Raw genomic sequence first — 17,776 nt, 5'->3', positions numbered from 1 at the left:
TGAAACCACATCATAAATCAATAAGCATTTTGTATTTTCTTTCATTATCTACTCAAAGTCATGCCTACTGCACCTCTAAACATTTCATTAAATCCAATGATACAGCAAACACTCCCAAAATAAACTTAGATTGTATTGCAGTTTCACTTAACAGTATATAAAATGCTGTGTTGTGACAGGTATCAACTATCCATTAGATACTGAATCAGTTTTTCTTAAGCACTAACTGCTTGCTTTTCTTGAAGCTAGATCATTCTGAAAGTTTCCTGTTAAACCTATGAGTGCAAACATACGGTATCTGTCCTTCTTTGCCTGACTTATTTCGCTTAGCATGACACCTCAAGGTCCATCCACTTTCCTACAAATGGCCATATTTCATTCTTTCTCATTGCCATGTAGTACTCCATTATAGTTGCTTCTTGAATTTGTTGTGATAAATTCTATTTCCTGGGAAATTGTTCATTTTGCCTTAATTTTTCAAACTGATTAGGGTAGTATTATTCATAGTAGCATTTTTGCTTTATTCTCTGATGTATCTTTAGTCATTTCATCCTTGGTATTCATGATACTGTTTATTTTCTTCTCTCTCTTCAGAGGTTTATTTTGATTTCAGAGACTCAGCTTTAGGGTTTTTTTTAATGGTCTTGGTTATGTCACTGCTATTTTTCAAACTTCTGGTCTTCTAACTTTTCTTTCTCTTTTGAATGTATTGTTCTATGTCATTTTAACTGGACACCTAGCATATTCATTTTTAGTCTTTTTTTTTCTTTATGGAAACATGTAAGGCATGCATTTTTTTTAAGTTCTGCTTACAGTGCATCTCACAAATGTTGATGTGTAGCACTTTATTGGTTAGCCCTATATGTTAAAAAAATTTTTTTGACCACTGTTTTTTTAATAAAGTATCAGTTTGAAAAGTATTTAAAGATTTCAGTTTCTGACTTAGTTCCACTGTGATTAGATAGATTATGATCCATAAGATTTTAATTATTTCATATTTTTTGAGATTTTTTTGTGGGTAGGTTGTAAGTCATTAACAAAATAAATGTTTCATGTGTATTTGAAAGGAACATGTTGTCTCTATTTGTTAGTTGCAGGATTCTGCATATGTCCATTGAATCAAGCTTTTTAATTGCACTGTTCAAATCTTTAAAAAAATTGATTTATCAGATAATTGTGTTCTATCAAAATCTGCTATTTCATTTGTGGATTACATGTGTCTTCTTAAATTCAGTAATTTTTTTATTTTGAGGTTTGTTACTAAATGTGTACAGATTTAGAATTACCATGGTCTTCAACCCACAACTAATTTTTAGCTTCTTATTCTAGGTTCATGCTTTAAATATCCTTAGAGCCTTGTTCAGAGATACACGTCTGGGAGAAAATATTATTCCGTATGTTGCCGATGGAGCTAAAGCTGCAATTCTAGGCTTTACATCACCAGTCTGGGCAGTAAGTACTTTGGCCATTTATTTTCATTGACTTAATAATTATAATTCCAAGTAGGTTTTAATAAACTACATTTTATCTCCTTTGTTGACTTTTTAGCCCTAATTCTTTGTTTTCTTATTTAAGTGATTGCTTGAGCGGTTTTAGCATCTATCTTTAGCATCACCGTCCACACTCAAGTGATGTCATATCACTTCAATTGAAGTATAAGAACCTAAGGACATAGACTTCCTTTTCTCTCTTCCCAATCTTTGTGCTTGTATGGCAGTTTATGGGTGTTCTAAACCGACACTACATTGTTACTATGTTTGTTTGAACTATCATGTATCTCTTTTTCAAAATTTGTCATTTTAACCGTTTTACAATATACATTTCAGTGGCATGCGGTGCACTGTGCAGCCTTCACCACTCTCCATTTTCAGAACTTTTTCGTCACGCTAAGCAGAAGCTCTGCATCTGTTAAGACTCACCCCTCGCCTCCCTGCTCCTCGTAATCTCTGTTCTACTTCCAGACTCTATGCATTTGCCTATTGCTGGTACCTCATATGAGTGAAACTGTAGAATTTTTGTCCTTTATAAAGTATCTGGATTATTTCATTTAGAATGGTGTTTTCAAGGTTCATCCATGTTGTACCCTTTGTCATAATTTCATTCCTTTTTAAGGCTGAATGATATTCTGTTGTATGTATACATGACATTTTTTTTATCCATTCATCTGTTGATGAACATTTAGGTATTTTGTTTTTTTGGGGTGGGGGGCTAAGGTGAATAATGCTGGAGTGAACTTTAGCGTACGTGTACTGAGTTCTTAATTTCACTTCTTTTGTTTATATCACATAGTAATTCTATACTTAACTTTTACTCCCCTGAGCAAGGCATAAAAGTTCCATTTTCGTTACATCCTCTCCAACACTTGTTCTTTTTGCTTTTTTTTTTTTTTTTTTTTGGTTTTGCTGATAGGCATCCTAATGGGAGTGAGGTGGTATCTCATTCTGGTTTTGATTTGCATTTCCCTGGTCGTTAAAGATGTTGAGTTCAAGGCAGAATAACTTTCAGTATCTTAATATGTCTTTCTTTTGGATGCTGTGGGCTCTGAGTATCACTGTGTTGAGCGAGTGCTATAAATATACTTTATCAAAAGGTGAAAAACACAAACACAGAGTATTAAAATGGGGAGGTTAAACTGAGTCACTATCACTGTTCCCCCCGCCTCCCCTTTGGTAATATGACCCAAAAATCCAGAAACTTTTGGACTCAGAACTCTAAAGTTAGCGGACTATTATTGAGGACAGTAGACGTTGGATTAAAGAAGGTCACCATTCACATTATTTTTTCATGGTTCTTGGGAGAAGTGCCATGATTTTATTGTTTTCCCTCCAAAATAAAGGAGACTAACCTGGGGTTAGTGAGTGCTTGACATGAGGCTTTAAAATAGAGGGAAAAAAAAAAAAAAAGACTGGCAGAGGGAGTGGAGGAAAGAAGCTAGTCCTAATATGTTTCCTGTAGAATGGAGAGTTTGCTAGGAAGGCAGGCATTCCAATCGATGATCTGCACAAACCATTTTATAAGTGTATGATAAGCCTCTAATTCAGAGTCAGTATTTCGTAGTGTAGCCGAAGGCACAGACTTCCAATGTAAAGAGGAATCCTCAACGTTGCCAACCTCTGCCTGGAAAATTGTGCATCTTCCTGTAAGAAAGACAAATGTCTGAAATCCTGTCTAGGAGTATTGCCTAACTACTCCTGAGGACACAGTGTTTACCTTTTGCATTTACAGGAAGCAGAGCAATACATGTGTACCTTCAGTAGAGTCATAGAGGTAGGAATGTGGCTCTACCATCCGGAAAACTAGAGATCATAAAAAAGATTGCCAGAAATGTCAATATTGTTTTCATCAGGTCATAAATTCAAGATGAACAAAGAAGTGCTTTCAGAGAGTGAAACCTGGTGACTTTTCCAACATTTTAGCAAAACTGAAAGTATCAGAAATAAGTGGCTCGTTTTTTAAAAAATCTTTTCTGAGACCTTTTGAAACAGTAACGTGTACTGCAAAAATGTGAAAATAAAGAAAAGCATAAAAAAAAGTAAAAGTCACCTGTTTAACCACCATACAGATAATAATCATCATTAGCATTCTGATGCATTTTCTGTCTTTTTTTAAATATGGGTTTCAAATGTGTGTAGTACTCAGATACACACATATATCTACAAAAGATTGCATTCACTATAAGTGCTTATGTGTAGTTTTTTTGGTGCGGGGGGAATCTTCCATGTTAACACTGGTTATGAAGGGATCTTTTTAGTTCTATTCAGTTTGCTGTACTTGAGAAGATAAACATCATAGCTGTTACGATCAATATGTGACTTTAATACATTGATTGTTAGTTTTTTCCTTATAAAAATTTAAGATATGCCAAAATTATAAATCAACATAATCAGTGAACATGAAGAACGTTTCATTTTAGGACAATTGAAATTTACAAGAGTTTAAAACAGCCTACCACAGCATTCTCTATTGAGGTCATTTACAGAGCGATTTATCTTGAATGCATATGAAATATGGTTTAATTTACAGAAATCTAATTTGGGCACGTCTTCTCAGGAGTATATCTTGTGCCTAAATGTGACTACATTTGTACTTCTGACCTAGTTGTTTTTCCATGTTGCAGAGGAAAACACAAGTAAAATTAACTTAGTTTTTAATTTTGCAGTAAAGGAATGTTTTCCAACAAACATCCGTGTATGATTTTATTTGTTTTTATGAATTCCTCAGTCTTCTGTATTGAGACCATACAAATTTTTTGAACTGTGCCATCCCTTGTGCACTTTTAAAATATGGGGGAAAGGTGTTGTAAATGTATTCTCATTAAGCACATCTCCTGTGTTGCAAGCGATATATTAAACACTAGAAATTGCAAGGATAAATAAGACATAATCATAATGATGGCCGTTTTGCTGAGGATTTCCTGTGGGGCTGGCATCTGATATCGTTTACTTTGGTAATCTCAGTTAAGGCTCCGAACAGCCTTGCAAAGTAGATTGTTATTAAATCCTCATTTAGAGATAAGGAAAACAAGGCTCAAGGTGTAAAATAACTTTGTGTAAAGACACACAACTATTATCTGTCTGACTCCAGAGTCCGTGCTATTTATAGGGTAAAGGTTTTGGTGTTAGAGGAACACAGAGATGGTTCATCTTACACTACCTTGTAGGGTTTTGGCCCCATTACTTTGCAAACAGAGCTGGAAGTATAACCTAGGTGCTAAGGCTTTATTGAGTGGTACAAATCCAAAGGAGCAGGAATAAAGGGAAAAGGGAAGGTAAGACAAGGAAAGAGGAAAGACATTATTACTAAGCAGGCCTTGACTTTGCAGGAAAGCTGGGCTAGTTGTCTGGTCAGGTGATACATCTTCTAGCCAGGCCATCTGAAATTACCACCTCTTGAAACAGTCCCATCTCCTCTCTCTTACTGGTCAAAGGTTAACTGTTGGGGCACGTGTTGGCACAACCCTTGGGCAGCTGTGAGAGAAGGCAGTTCCCATGCCCTGTGATTTACCGTCCGAGTCTGGAAATGGCCAGATGCTCCACAGCCTCTATGGGTATAATTGGGACAGACCTGAGATTTCAAACTGTGGCCCCCACTGCTGTTGAAAAATCCTTCATAAGAGAGTTTCACAGTAGGGGAGTGATGTAGTCACAAATGGAGACTCTGTTGCAAGGTGGCAAGAGGGAAGGAGGAAGATTAATCAGGAAGCTGTTGTAATAGTTTTGCCGAGTCATGATGATGGCTCAGAATGGAAAAGTATTAGTAAAAATGGTGACACGTGATGACCTAGGACATGTATTTTGGAGATGAAGCTAGTTGTTAAAAATTTAGGTAAGAGTGATTTATAAGTGTGTGTAACAGATTTTTCTGGGCGTTCCCTTCTTTTTTTGTTCAGTGACTAGAAAACGAGGTCTTCTTTCCCTGCATCCTCGTTGCAGGGCAGGTAACTCATCTTCCCAACTTGCCCAGAAACTCAGCTGAGTAGCCATTTTAGCATCCTACTAAGACCCGCCCTGGGCTTATATTTCTGTCTGGCATGTCTTTAGTTGCTTAGCTCAGGCCAGCTGTGGTCCACAATGTGCAGTGGGTTTCCAAGGAGGAAAGGGAGTCTTGCAGCTCTTCCCAGGAGCACAGCCATGTATAGTCTGGGAGTTGTAAGTTTGCCCCAAGGCTGCCGGGCTGAAGACTCTGTGGCGCATCAGCCTGGCCATGCTCTACATCACACCGCATGCCTTGGCACGGAGCTTTACTCACGGGAAAGGTACTTAAAAAATAAAATAAAAAGATCATGCAGGGGCAGTTGGGTGGCTCAGTTGGTTAAGTGTCCAAGTTTGGCTCAGGTCACAATCTTGCGGTTGGGGAGTTCGAGCTCCATGTCAGGCTCTGTGCTGCCAGCTCAGAGCCTGGAGCCTGCTTTGATTCTGTGTCTCCCTCTCTGCCCCTCCCTCGCTCACTCTCTGTCTCTGTCTCTCTGTCTCAAAAGTAAATAAACATTAAAAATTTTAATAAGTCATGCATAGGTAATATATGGGCTGTCAGAAGCTCTGTCTCTTCCTTTGTTTCACTCTTTTAGAAGGAGGTCACCATGAACTCCAGAACTTGGCTGGCCCTCCCCTTAATCATAGGTCCAGAAATCCCAGCACAGCTTTCCTGGATACAGATGAGGGACTTATGACCTAAAGATTTAGTGTCTTTTTCAAAATCACATGGCTAAGAAGTGATAAAAGGCAAATTAGAATCAAATCTCATTTAATTTTTTTCGGGAAGTGTTTCTTCCTACTATAAACCAGTATCCCATGTGCACTAGACAAAATATTTTCTCTTGTATGCAGATCCCATTGTCAGGGGTGTGACTGTCTATTCAAGGGGAAGGTATATGGTGTATACATGACTGTACCACATAGTGATTGCACACGATGGGCTGTGCATTTATATTTTAAAGCTATTTGTCAAGGAAGCATTTATGTTACTTAAGTACAGCCGTACATATATAAGAAAAATGTATTGTCTAGATATGTAAAAGCATACACACTGTACATGGACACTCTCTTTCTCTCTTTCACAACACACAACACACACACACATACACACAGCTTGTGAAACCTAATTTTCTTTTCCTTTACCTAACCCTTCTATATTTCACACAAGACTATATGGTTAGCCTTTTCATGGTAGAAAGGAAAGAAAAAGTATATATACTTAATGAATAGAAGGGAAAAACTGATAGCAATTGTCAGTTTGTAGCTGAATAGCATATCCTTATCAACCCTATGTACAGGGCTTGATGGAGAAGGAGGTAAGAAAACAGGAAGGTGTTCTGGTATTTTCCTTATAAGAATTGACTATAGCTGAAGTTATTTGGCAATGGTTCTCTTCTCTCTCTTTTTAACTTTACTACTTTTTCCTTTTTACTTGTATTCTCTTTGATCCATCCTTCCCAAACAGGACACGTTTTCATTGTTGATAATATGACGAGTTTTTCCAAATATATCAGTGCTGATGATGACCTCTTTCATTACCCACATTGATATGGTATCAGTGGTTCATATTAGTGCCCACTAACAACGATTTAGGAGTTGGTAATACAGTTTGTCAGTCAGGCATCACCTCTCCTTCAATTGTGCTTGTATGAAGTTTCCCTCCTTAATTAGCTTTATAGTGGATAAGGCCAGAAAATATGGATGAAATATTAGAAAATAAAAAGGAATACTTCAAACAGATGTCCTGGAACCATTTAGTCCACCACACAGAAACACAGGGACACTCTTCTGTCTTAAGTAACAAGTAATATCTTCCATGCTAGTTATTTTGCTCTATATTTACAGTAAGTATTTTTAATGTTGTGCTATATAACTTCTACACATTTAGAATGTAGAGTATATATGTATTTCAACATATGAAAATCAATATAATATACCATATGAATGGACTAATAGATAAAACCACATGATCATTTAAGCAGATGCAGAAATCCAAACACCATTTCGTGGTATAAATACTCAATAAACTAGGAATGGAGGGGAATTTTCTCAACCTGACAAAGGGTATCCATGGAAAACCCATAGTTAATATCACCTCAACGGTGAAAAGATTTAAAAAGTGTTCCTCCTAAGATCAGGAATAGGACAAGGGTATCAACTCTTGCCACATCTGTTCAACATCATACTTGAAGTTGTAGGTAGGGGACTTAGGCAAGAATAAGAAATAAAAATCAGCCAGATTAGAAAGGAAGATGCAAAACTATCTCTATTTTTCAATGGCATAATCTTATACAGTATGTAGAAAATCCTAAGAAACACACACACACACACACACACGCGCGCGCGCGCACACACCCATTCATTAATTAATCATTAACAAGCAAATTCATCAAGGTTGTAGGACACAAGAGTGACATACAAAAATCTTTGTATTTTTATACACTAGCAATGAATAATCCAAAAATGAAATTAAGGGGGCACCTGCGTAGCTCAGTTGGTTAAGCATCCGACTTCTGCTCAGGGCATGACCTCATGGTTCATGGGTTCGAGCCCCATGTCAGGCTCTGTGCTGACAGCTCGAAGCTTGGAGCCTTTTTCAGATTCTGTGTCTCCCTCTCTCTCTGACTGTCCCCTGTTCATGCTCTGTCTTTGTCTCAAAAATAAATAAACATTAAAAAAATGAAATTAAGAAAACAATTCCATTTATAATAGCATCAAAGGAAATAAAATACTTAGAAAAACATTTAACAAAAGAAGTTTAAGACTTGTACACTGAAAATTACAAAGCATTTTTTAAGAAATTGAAGAAGCCCTACCCGGCCTTTGTTCGGGGCTCTCAGCATGGATCCACTGCTCTGGTAAAGTCTGTGAGCCCGAGTGTAGGCTCGGCTGGACTAAGCCTGTAATAAAACCGCCCTTTGCTTTTGCAAAAAAGAAAAAAAGAAGGCCTAATAATTTGAAAGATATTTCATGTTCATGGACTGGAAGACTTCATTAATATTAAGAGGGCACTACTCCCCAAATTGATCTGCAGGTAAATTATAGTCTCTGTTAAAATCCCATTGGAGTTTTTTGCAGAAATCTACAAGGTGATTGTAAAATTCAGATGAAAATGCAAGGGACTCAGACTAGCCAAAACAGTCTTGGGGAAAAATAAACCCAGAGGTCTCACATGCCCAAATTTTGAAACTTATGGTAAAGGCAACAGTAATCAAAGATAATGTTGTACCGGCATAGGAGAGACATTTATAAATCAATAGAATAGAATTAAGTACCAGAAATAAAACCTAACATTTAGTAAAAAGGACAATTCAGTAGGGGAAAGAATAGTCTGTCAGCAAATGGTACCAGGATAGCTGGATATATACATGTAAAAGAATGAATTTGATTCCTATTCTATACCACATTAAAAAATGAACTCAAAATGGATCAGACCTCTTAATTAATTAGTTAACTAATTAGTTGACTTTTAGAGAGAGAGAGAGAGAGAGCACACAAGGAGGGAAGAGACTGGGAGAGGGGAGAGAGAATCCTAAGAGGCTCCATGCTGAGCAAAAGCCCCTCGTCCGTGGCCCTGCAACCCTAGGGTCAGGACCTGAGCTGAAATCAAGAATCAGTTGGTGGAGCCATCTAGACACCCCAATGATGAAACTTTTAGAAGAAAATATTAACTGTCGATCTTTTTGACCATGGATTAGGTAACAGTTTTTTAGGTATGATACTTAAAGCATAAGCAGCAAAAAAAGAATGTTAGACTTGATCAAAATTTAAAATGTTTGTGTTTTAAAGGATACCATCAAGAAAATGAAAAGACAACTGACTGGGAGAAAATATTTGCAAATCATGTATCTGATATTGGTTTAGCACATAGAATATATAAAGAACTCTTAAAACTCAGTGATAAAAAAGGCAACCCAGTTAAAAAATGGGCAAAGAACTTGAATACATTTCTCCAGAAATGGTATGTAAGTAAATGTACAATAAGCACATTGTGCATTTGCTTGTACATTGAAAAGATGCTTAACATCATTAATCACTAGGAAAATGCACATCAAAATTGCAATGAGATACCATTTCACACCCACTTAGAATAGTTACAATAAAAAAGAGAGACAGTAACAGTTATTGGGGAGCATTTGGAGAACTGGTGAAATTGGAACCCTCATACAGTGCTGGCGCAAATGTGAAATGGTACTACCACTTTGTCAGGTTCTCAAAAGCTTAACGTAGAGTTACGGTTACCGATGGGAGAGTATGCATTGTGTGAATGGGGGTCTTGGTTCTTGGATTCCCCACAAAAGATTGACGTGAGGATCCACACTGGAATGAAGATAGCCAGAAGGAAAGTAGCAAGCACAAAGCAGTTTATCAGGGATATTACACTCTCAAGGTGAGAGAATGGACAGGCCCAGAGGTGGCAGTTGCACTGGGGTTAGGGGTGTCTCCTTTTTATGTTTGCATAGGTTCTGGGTCATAGCCAGGGTGATCTCCAGCTGAGGCTGTTTCCAATCATCTAAAGGTCTCCTGCTCATTGGGAGGGAGAGTTTCCGACAGAACTGTCAAGACCGGCTTCTGCCACAGGGGTAGGCAGGGAGGTGGGTCAACACTGCAAGGTAGACACAGTGAAGCTATATGTTACCCTGGGGGTAGAGGACGAGGAGGAGAGTGCATGTTCTGCCCCTGTGGCTCTTGGTCTGTAAGCCCTAGGGTGTTGGAAACCACAAAGTCAGGATGTTGTGCCCTCAGTTTTCGAATGTAGTACCTATTTATCACTGCCTTTCCCTCTAGCTCATGTCTAACTAACTGCCTACTCTTTCATTACCATATGACCCAGCAATACTATTTCTATGTATATGCCCAAAAGAAATGAAAACACGTTCACACAGCACCTTGAATATGAGTGTTCATAGCATCATTATCCATACTAGACATAAAATGGAAACAACCCAAATGTCCATCAAATGATGACTGGATTTTAAAATGTGGTATATCCGTACAATGGCATATTATTTGGTCATTAAGAGGGATTACATTCTGATCCATGCTACAACATGAATGAACCTTGAGAACAGCTAAGCTAGACAAAAGAGGCTACCTATTATGTGATTGCACAAATATGAAAAATCCAGAGTAGGCAAATCCATAGAGACAGAAAGTAGATTACTGCTTGCCTAGTGTGGGAGGGTGCATAATGATTACTAATGTGTGTAGGGTTTCATTTTGGAGTGATGAAAATATTGTGGCATTAGGCGGCGGTGATAGTTTCCTACATTGTGAATATAGTAAAAACTACTGAATAGTTAGTACCCTTTAACACGGTGAGCTTTGTGTTATGTGGATTATATCTTAAAAGGAAGATTAATTTATTATTGTCTTAAATTTTTGATCATGATTTTGTGCCCTTTGGAGGTTGCCATGGTATGAACCCATTATCCTGGAAACTGGTAAATTTATGAAATGATTCTGTAGAAGCCGAGTAACATGTTAACCAAAAAACTGATGAGGGGCACCTTTATTTTTCTGAAAATTATAGCTATTTAACGGTAGACTGTCAGTCACCATTTGCCACATACACCTACTGGAATAGGCATTGATGATTATTGGCTTCTAATGAGGGAACTGGATACTGAATGAATCAGACTCATACTACTGGAACCCTCAGATCCATCTTAATATTACTGAAAGACTGTCTCCTGCCTCCAGCCTATTGAATCAGACAAAGGGGGTTTCTCCCTGGGGGTGCCCATTCACTTTGTACAACAGTCCTCTAAGTTTTGACCAAGGGCAGGCATCCTCTTTCATCTCCAGGAACTCCTGTTGTAGCTTGACTGCATCTAGCAGCCTTTCTTAGAAAGTTTTGTTTAGTGCAGAATGGAATTTGTGCTTCTGTTTTTATGTTTCCGCATGATCCCTGAAAGGAGATGGGTTTTATGTGACTTCACCAAGTCACCTTAAACCCAAGCGTCTTTGGGCACTAAGTCAATAGACCAGGTAAGAGATAATCAAGATCTGAGCTGGGCCAGAAGCCATGTTGATGGTGTAACAGGATAGATTTGTTGTTTGGGGAATTTGCTTGGGGCACATAGTAGTGTCTTCATGAATGTGTGTTGACTGTGGAATGAACAGAAATGAATTTGCCCAATTTTAGGGTTTCATTGCAACATTGGTATGAATTATACTACTTTGGTATGAACTGTAGCCCACTTTTAGAGTTACCATGCATACATTGAGTCATTCTTGGGCTTCTGGAGGAGAGCTTGCAAACTGGTGGCTGATAGGTCAAATCTAGCCTACAACTGTGTTTTATTTGGCCTCCTCGGTATTTTTTTTCCTCCCCTTTTATCTGTTGCCAACATTTCAAAATAATGATATTTCACATAAAAACTGGGTTTTCTGGCTTCTTTTAAAAAAGCAGATCTGGCAACACTGAGCTTACATTCCCTCATGCTACTCAGTGAAAGCTGAATAGTGACTGCATTAGACCCAGTCCTGTGTGGCTCCTGTCACTCCCTGGTTCCTGTGGACATTTGAGTTTGTGACCTTAGTGGCTTCAGAGGGCTATTTTCTAAGTCTTACATTGTTACTTTCAATTACCTTTCTTCTTATATCGCTGTTTAAACATACCACTTGACTATGACATCTATCTCATTAGAATATAGGCTCTGTGTTGGCTGTGTGTCTTCTATTTCTAGATATTCTCCATGATCCTGGCATAGTGGCTTACATGTTGTAGGGAAGTCAGTACATATTTATATATCTCTGCCCTGAGTTGCCAAGGTAATTGAGGAAGCCCAATATGCCATGGCATTCAAGACATAAAAATTTTTTTTAACTTTTTTTTTTTTTTTTGAGAGAGAGAGAGTGAGCGTACATACGCCTGCACACAGAGGAGGGACAGAGAGAGAGGGAGACAAGAGGATCTGAAGCAGGCTCTGTGCTGACAGCAGACAGTCCGATGCGGGGCTTGAACTCATGAGCTGTGAGATCATGACCTGAGCCAAAGTTGGACACTTAACTGACTGAGTCACCCAGGCGCCCAAGACATTTTTATAATCCAACAAAACAACATCTTGACACATTGGTTTGGAATAGAGCTAATCTATTATTAATCATTTTGGAGAAATGATTCATGTTTATTAATGATAGTTTCCTCCTCTTATTTTTATCAGCCAGTTGTCTCAGATAATTTTAGAGTTAAAATTTATTAGATTACTGCATTGTAGGGTTAATAAACAGCATTTTGGATATTAAATATTTTCTTGACCATATTAATACTGTGGATTGAGTTAGGTCTTATAAATATATCCCATAGGTAAATGATGATTATAGTAAGTGAATGGAAAGAGCTGAGCTCTTTAAGGGAATAATCATTGTCAGAAAGGATATGGGAAGATGAATTTTTTTAAAAGAAGTGTTATTTGATGATACAAGTACAAAGATACTGAAAACAGTTGGTGATAATGTTAGACGTATAGGCAAGGGCTGGGTTGTGTGCATGTGATTGGGTTGCAGAGCTTAGTGTAAGAGGAAGTCATGGAGTCAGTTACTGTATAGTTTTTGAAAATTATTTCATGAACACAAACCATATTTTCTTTAGCCCCACACTAGCCGTTGGGTAATGACTGTGAATATCAAGTTTGAACATTGTAAATGTTGGTTTCATGCCATGTGTATTTCTTAATCCTTATTGTGCGTTTATTTTTACATTAGGTGAGAAATTCATCCACACTTCTTTTCAGTACCTTGATCACAAGAATATTTGGAGTTAAAAGGGGAAAGGATGAACTTTCCAAAAAAAATAGGTAAGCTTCATCTAACGCTAACTTTACTTTTACAAAATACTATCCCGGCCAAAAATAATTTTTGGAAATTTGCTTACTTTTATGGATTCATCTAGAGCGTAAAACTATTAAAATACTATAGTAAATTAACCTAAGCTGCCAACTTCTAAGCTCTTGGGGAAAAATACCTACTGCTTAATAAGTGGACCTTTCCAAACAACACAGATGTGGCAAGGTAGCATGGGCTGAAATGGATAGCTGTTCTCAGTGTGACAGCTAACGTTGGTTTTATTTTTATTTTTTTGCGTCTTCAGCTATTCTTGAAATATCCTAGCTTGGTTGGTTGTTTTTTTTTTTTTTTGGATGTTTTAACCACGTATTAGCTTGTGTAGTATCTTCACTTTTATAGCTGGAAGTTTAAATGTTTATGATACACTCATCAGAACATGTCCCAGATTACTTTTTGCGTTAAACTCTGTAGCCAAGGGGAGCAGTTCCAGATAGATGTTGGCCACGTGGAATAAACAGTGCTTTTTACTTCTTAGGGCTTTAGTGTTAGGGTTTTTCCTTAAGATGTTTTCCTCTTAAGGTTGTTGTTGCTTTTTTTAATGTCTGGAAGGAAACCTATTGAAACACTTTGATAATGGATCATCTTTGGATACAATGCACAAGTTCTGTTTATTGGTTTTTAAAGAAGAAGTTTTGAATAGCTGTTTCTTCAGCATTTAGGATTTGATGGTAATCTAGCGGCTTGCGGTGCGGACACTAGATGTCACTGTCGCTGCACGATTAGTTACTGAACTTCATTTAGGACCCTGTTGGGTTAATTGCTTTCTCTTAATGATCTAGAGATAATCCTGGCCCTGTTCCTCTCCTCCCTAAAAAGGCTGATTATTACATTTTTAATTTAGGTTTTAAGCTGTTACTTGTTAAAATATTTTCTTGTGATGGAAGTAAGTTTTAAGAATTAGAAAATATTAAATAATTTTATGATGCGCTGTTGGTAATTCTAATGAAACCTACAGATTGTTCTGAGTTGTCATTTAAATGGCTATTTATCGTCCTATGAAATTCAGTAAATATTTAAAAAGAAGGCAACTGGCTGTAAGTATGAATCCCCAGAGTATATTCAGGAAATACCAGAGAGGTTTTTTTTTTAAATCAAGTTGTATTTTAAAAATAATGCTAACATTATTCCTTTGAAAGGATGATTACAATGCTTACTATTTAGTGGGTTTCTAAAGAAATTCTTCCTCTCAGTAGTTTGAAATCACTAATATTTCTTTCTCCTTAGTTTTCTTTAGTTTGTAATAATTCTAAAGTGTTGAGGTTTAAAACACTTTGGTCATGTTCTAAAACTGTGATAAATAGGGGCGCCTGGCTGGCTTAGTCAGTTAAGCATCTGACTTAGGCTTTGGTCATAATCTCATTTTATAGGTTCAAGCCCCATGTGAGGCTCTGAGCTGACAGTCTGAAACCTGGAGTCTGCTTCTGATTCTATGTCTCCCGCTCGCTCTCTTTGTCCCTCCCTCACACTCTCTCAGAAATAAATGAATAAACATGAAAAAAAAAAAGAGACCGTGATAAATAACAGCATAAGTAAAATATGAGACCATTAACAAGTGAAATTAATGTTTAAAATTAAATTTGACAGTGAAGAAATGCTTTTTTCCCTTTTACTCTTTATGGAGTGAGTGACTCATGGTTGTGTACACAGATTTTACTATGTACAAGAGAAAATCATCAGATTCATTCCATTTAGGTTACCTCTGAAGGAGGTTGGAAGAATAACACAATGAAACCACCCTGCTTTCATCTTTTTGCCAAAGGCATGCTGATGGGAGCCACCATTATACATTCATTTTTCTTAAATAGGAAAGGTTACAAATATGTAACTTTCCTAGAAAGAGGGGAATGGAATATTCATATAATTGTTTTGAGTAACATTGAAAAGTGAAACGAAGGAAATAGGAAATTAACAACTTTTTAAAATATGATGAACATTCTTGGTGAGAGCCTTCATTTTAGTAATCTGAAGATTGGTATATCATTATGTATACAAGGCTTCTTTCTGTTCTCTGTTTAACTGTTGAAGCGTGTATTTCCTGGAAGCATCCACTGGATTTGCTCTGCAAAACCTTTAGTGTCTTAGATTAGGTGTTATTTGTCGTGGTTCTTCCAGTTGTAGTTTGTTTAATTCTATCACTTTTTGTTGAAATGTTTATAAGCCTGTTCCCTACACTATTAACTCCCTGAGGGCAGCACATTTCCCATCTGTTCTGTGTATACTTCGTGGGCGCTTTCAGAATGCTAGTAATGGTGGCGGTTACTTGGTTGGTTACATACCCATCGAGTAGCTACACTCAGCTGGTGAGACCGCACAGGCCAGTTAAGTCTGCTTTCATAGCCACAGATTGGTCTGCACACCGTCTTGTGCTCTTGGTCAGAAGGGAACTGGTCATAAAAAGAACATCTGCCTTTCCCATCTAGTGGGGAAAAAATGTCTATCTTGGGGTAAACAGACTTGGTTTCTAGGCATTTTGCTGCCACTAGAGATGACCTTAATAGACTCCCTTATCCTCTCTGCACTTCAATTTCTCCATCTATGTAACAGGAATAATGGGCTCTGTGCCCTGTACTCATAGGGCTGTGGTGGGGATAAAACAAATGATTACCAGTTCATTTCTTCTAAAATGTTGGAAGTCCTATGCAATTAGAGACAGAGTTGCTTTTTTTCTATTGCCACTTCTATTAGAGTACTCAGCCCATCGTCTTAGAATTACACTGCAATTTTGGAGTACAGAGTCAGTATCTTACCCATTTGTATACTTGGCATATGAGTAGCATATAATAGGCACACAGAAATAGTTGATTAATGAGTAAGTAAATTTTGTTACGAGAGGAGCGATAAGAAATCTGATTTCTATCCCTGCCTTTGTTGCCATGTAGCCATGATAACCAACTGAGACAAATTAGTTAACCTGCCCGGGCAGTGGTTTTTTCCTCTAATAGAAGAGATTTGGACCGCCCTCGGTCTCCTATTTCTGTAAAATACTAGGCTAAAGGTTTGTGTAACTGTTAACTAGAATTATGGTTTGGTAACCTGGTATATTCCCAGTTCCTAGAACAGTACCTGCCTCATAGTGCGGACGAGAAGTTCCCTTTACTTATGTGAAGAAGGGAGCAGAAGGTTCTGCATCCCCATCTGTAAGTATGTAGAGTGCACGCGTAAAGATGGGATTCTAGAGCTCCTCAGTCTTGTTCTAGATGCGTTCCTTGGATTATGAAGAATGAGAACACTTGAGTTTCACTTGTGGTTTTGAAATAATTTTACAACATTTTAATTTTCTAAATCTCCGTTTCTTTCTATTTATTACCCCCTGACTGACTTGGCCTGACTGGATGAATCTTTGATCCTACATAGAAGTAGAGCCTGCCCAGCCCTGGGATGCAGGGAGTGTGGTGGGCTTTCCAAAATGGCCTCCACTGGCAGTGTTGTGAGTGGCCTCCCCTTGATGGTCTCTCTTTCCATACATGGCAGGAGCTAAACCAGTGTGATCTTTAACTCTAAGTCTTTCTCTTTGGTCCCTGTGCTATTAAACGCAACTATTCTAGGCCTAGGTAAATGACAAATATCAATATGTAGCAGTTTGAACACTTCTAGGTCTTGCCAAAACTGCACATTGGTCTCAGTGTATTCTACAGCTCTTGCTTTCTCTCTTCATTTTAAATCACTTAGTCAGCCAATGAGAATTTGTTAGCATTTGTCATGAACTCATTATTGACATAATAGAGGCGTACATGAGAAGTATAAAACTTGGAGCTTGTTCAAGTTTTAGCTAAGGGAACAAAAATTGTTATTTGTGAAAGATACATGTAGAAGACAATTTGTAATAAGCGGCTGCACAATGTGACATGAGTAACAGATGCAACAGAAAATCATTAATGGGAGAGTTGAGTGGAATATTTGGGGGAAGCAGTGTTTCTTATAAAGCTTTGGAAACAAGTAGATTTGGGGTACCTGGAAACAGGTGGGTTGAAAAATGGAACGAAAGATTAATAATCTTGCTTTTTGTATTATTTGGATTATGATTTCTATTCTGTCTTATTAAAGAAAGTTCATATTTAAATTAGTAGCCTGGGATGGTGTAGTACAATTTAGGAAGAAAATGTTTGTAAGAGCTTCACTAAGTCCACCAAAAATTATTTTTAACAACTATGTTAGGAGATGTAGAATTGTATTTATTTTACTTTCCTGGGTCTGGAAGGATCCTCTGAGGGGCATCGGATCTGGTCTAGCCTTTGCTTATAGGCAGAATTTGAAGCAGTTTCCAAACAGACTGGCTTCTCTCCTGTTCTTCATGTTTTCTAGGAAAAGGGATTCCACAAGTTTCTGTGGTTACCCACTCCATTGTTTAGGAAATCGTTGGATTCTCAAAACTAAAATTGAGAGCTCTAGGGCAATTTGGTTTTCATATTTTAGAGAATGTAATTATTAGAATTCAGAATAGCTTATTTGCT

The 17,776-nt window shown here is 37.6% G+C and overlaps 1 protein-coding gene across 5 annotated transcripts in view; it reads left to right on the top strand.

The window, feature by feature from the left end:
• The window catches only part of THADA (THADA armadillo repeat containing), a 316,857-nt gene that overhangs the window by 84,669 nt on the left and 214,412 nt on the right, over positions 1-17,776 (top strand). For all 5 annotated transcript variants that reach the window (XM_029937259.1, XM_029937256.1, XM_029937258.1 and 2 more), the window contains exons 25-26: positions 1,330-1,452; positions 13,185-13,276. In XM_029937259.1, coding sequence (XP_029793119.1) covers positions 1,330-1,452; positions 13,185-13,276 — 215 coding nt within the window. The remainder of the gene's footprint in view (positions 1-1,329; positions 1,453-13,184; positions 13,277-17,776) is intronic.

The sequence above is a fragment of the Suricata suricatta genome, chromosome 4, assembly GCF_006229205.1.
Source record: "Suricata suricatta isolate VVHF042 chromosome 4, meerkat_22Aug2017_6uvM2_HiC, whole genome shotgun sequence".
In the NCBI taxonomy this organism is placed as follows: Eukaryota; Metazoa; Chordata; class Mammalia; order Carnivora; family Herpestidae; genus Suricata; species Suricata suricatta.
This window is presented reverse-complemented; position numbering and strand designations above follow the sequence as displayed.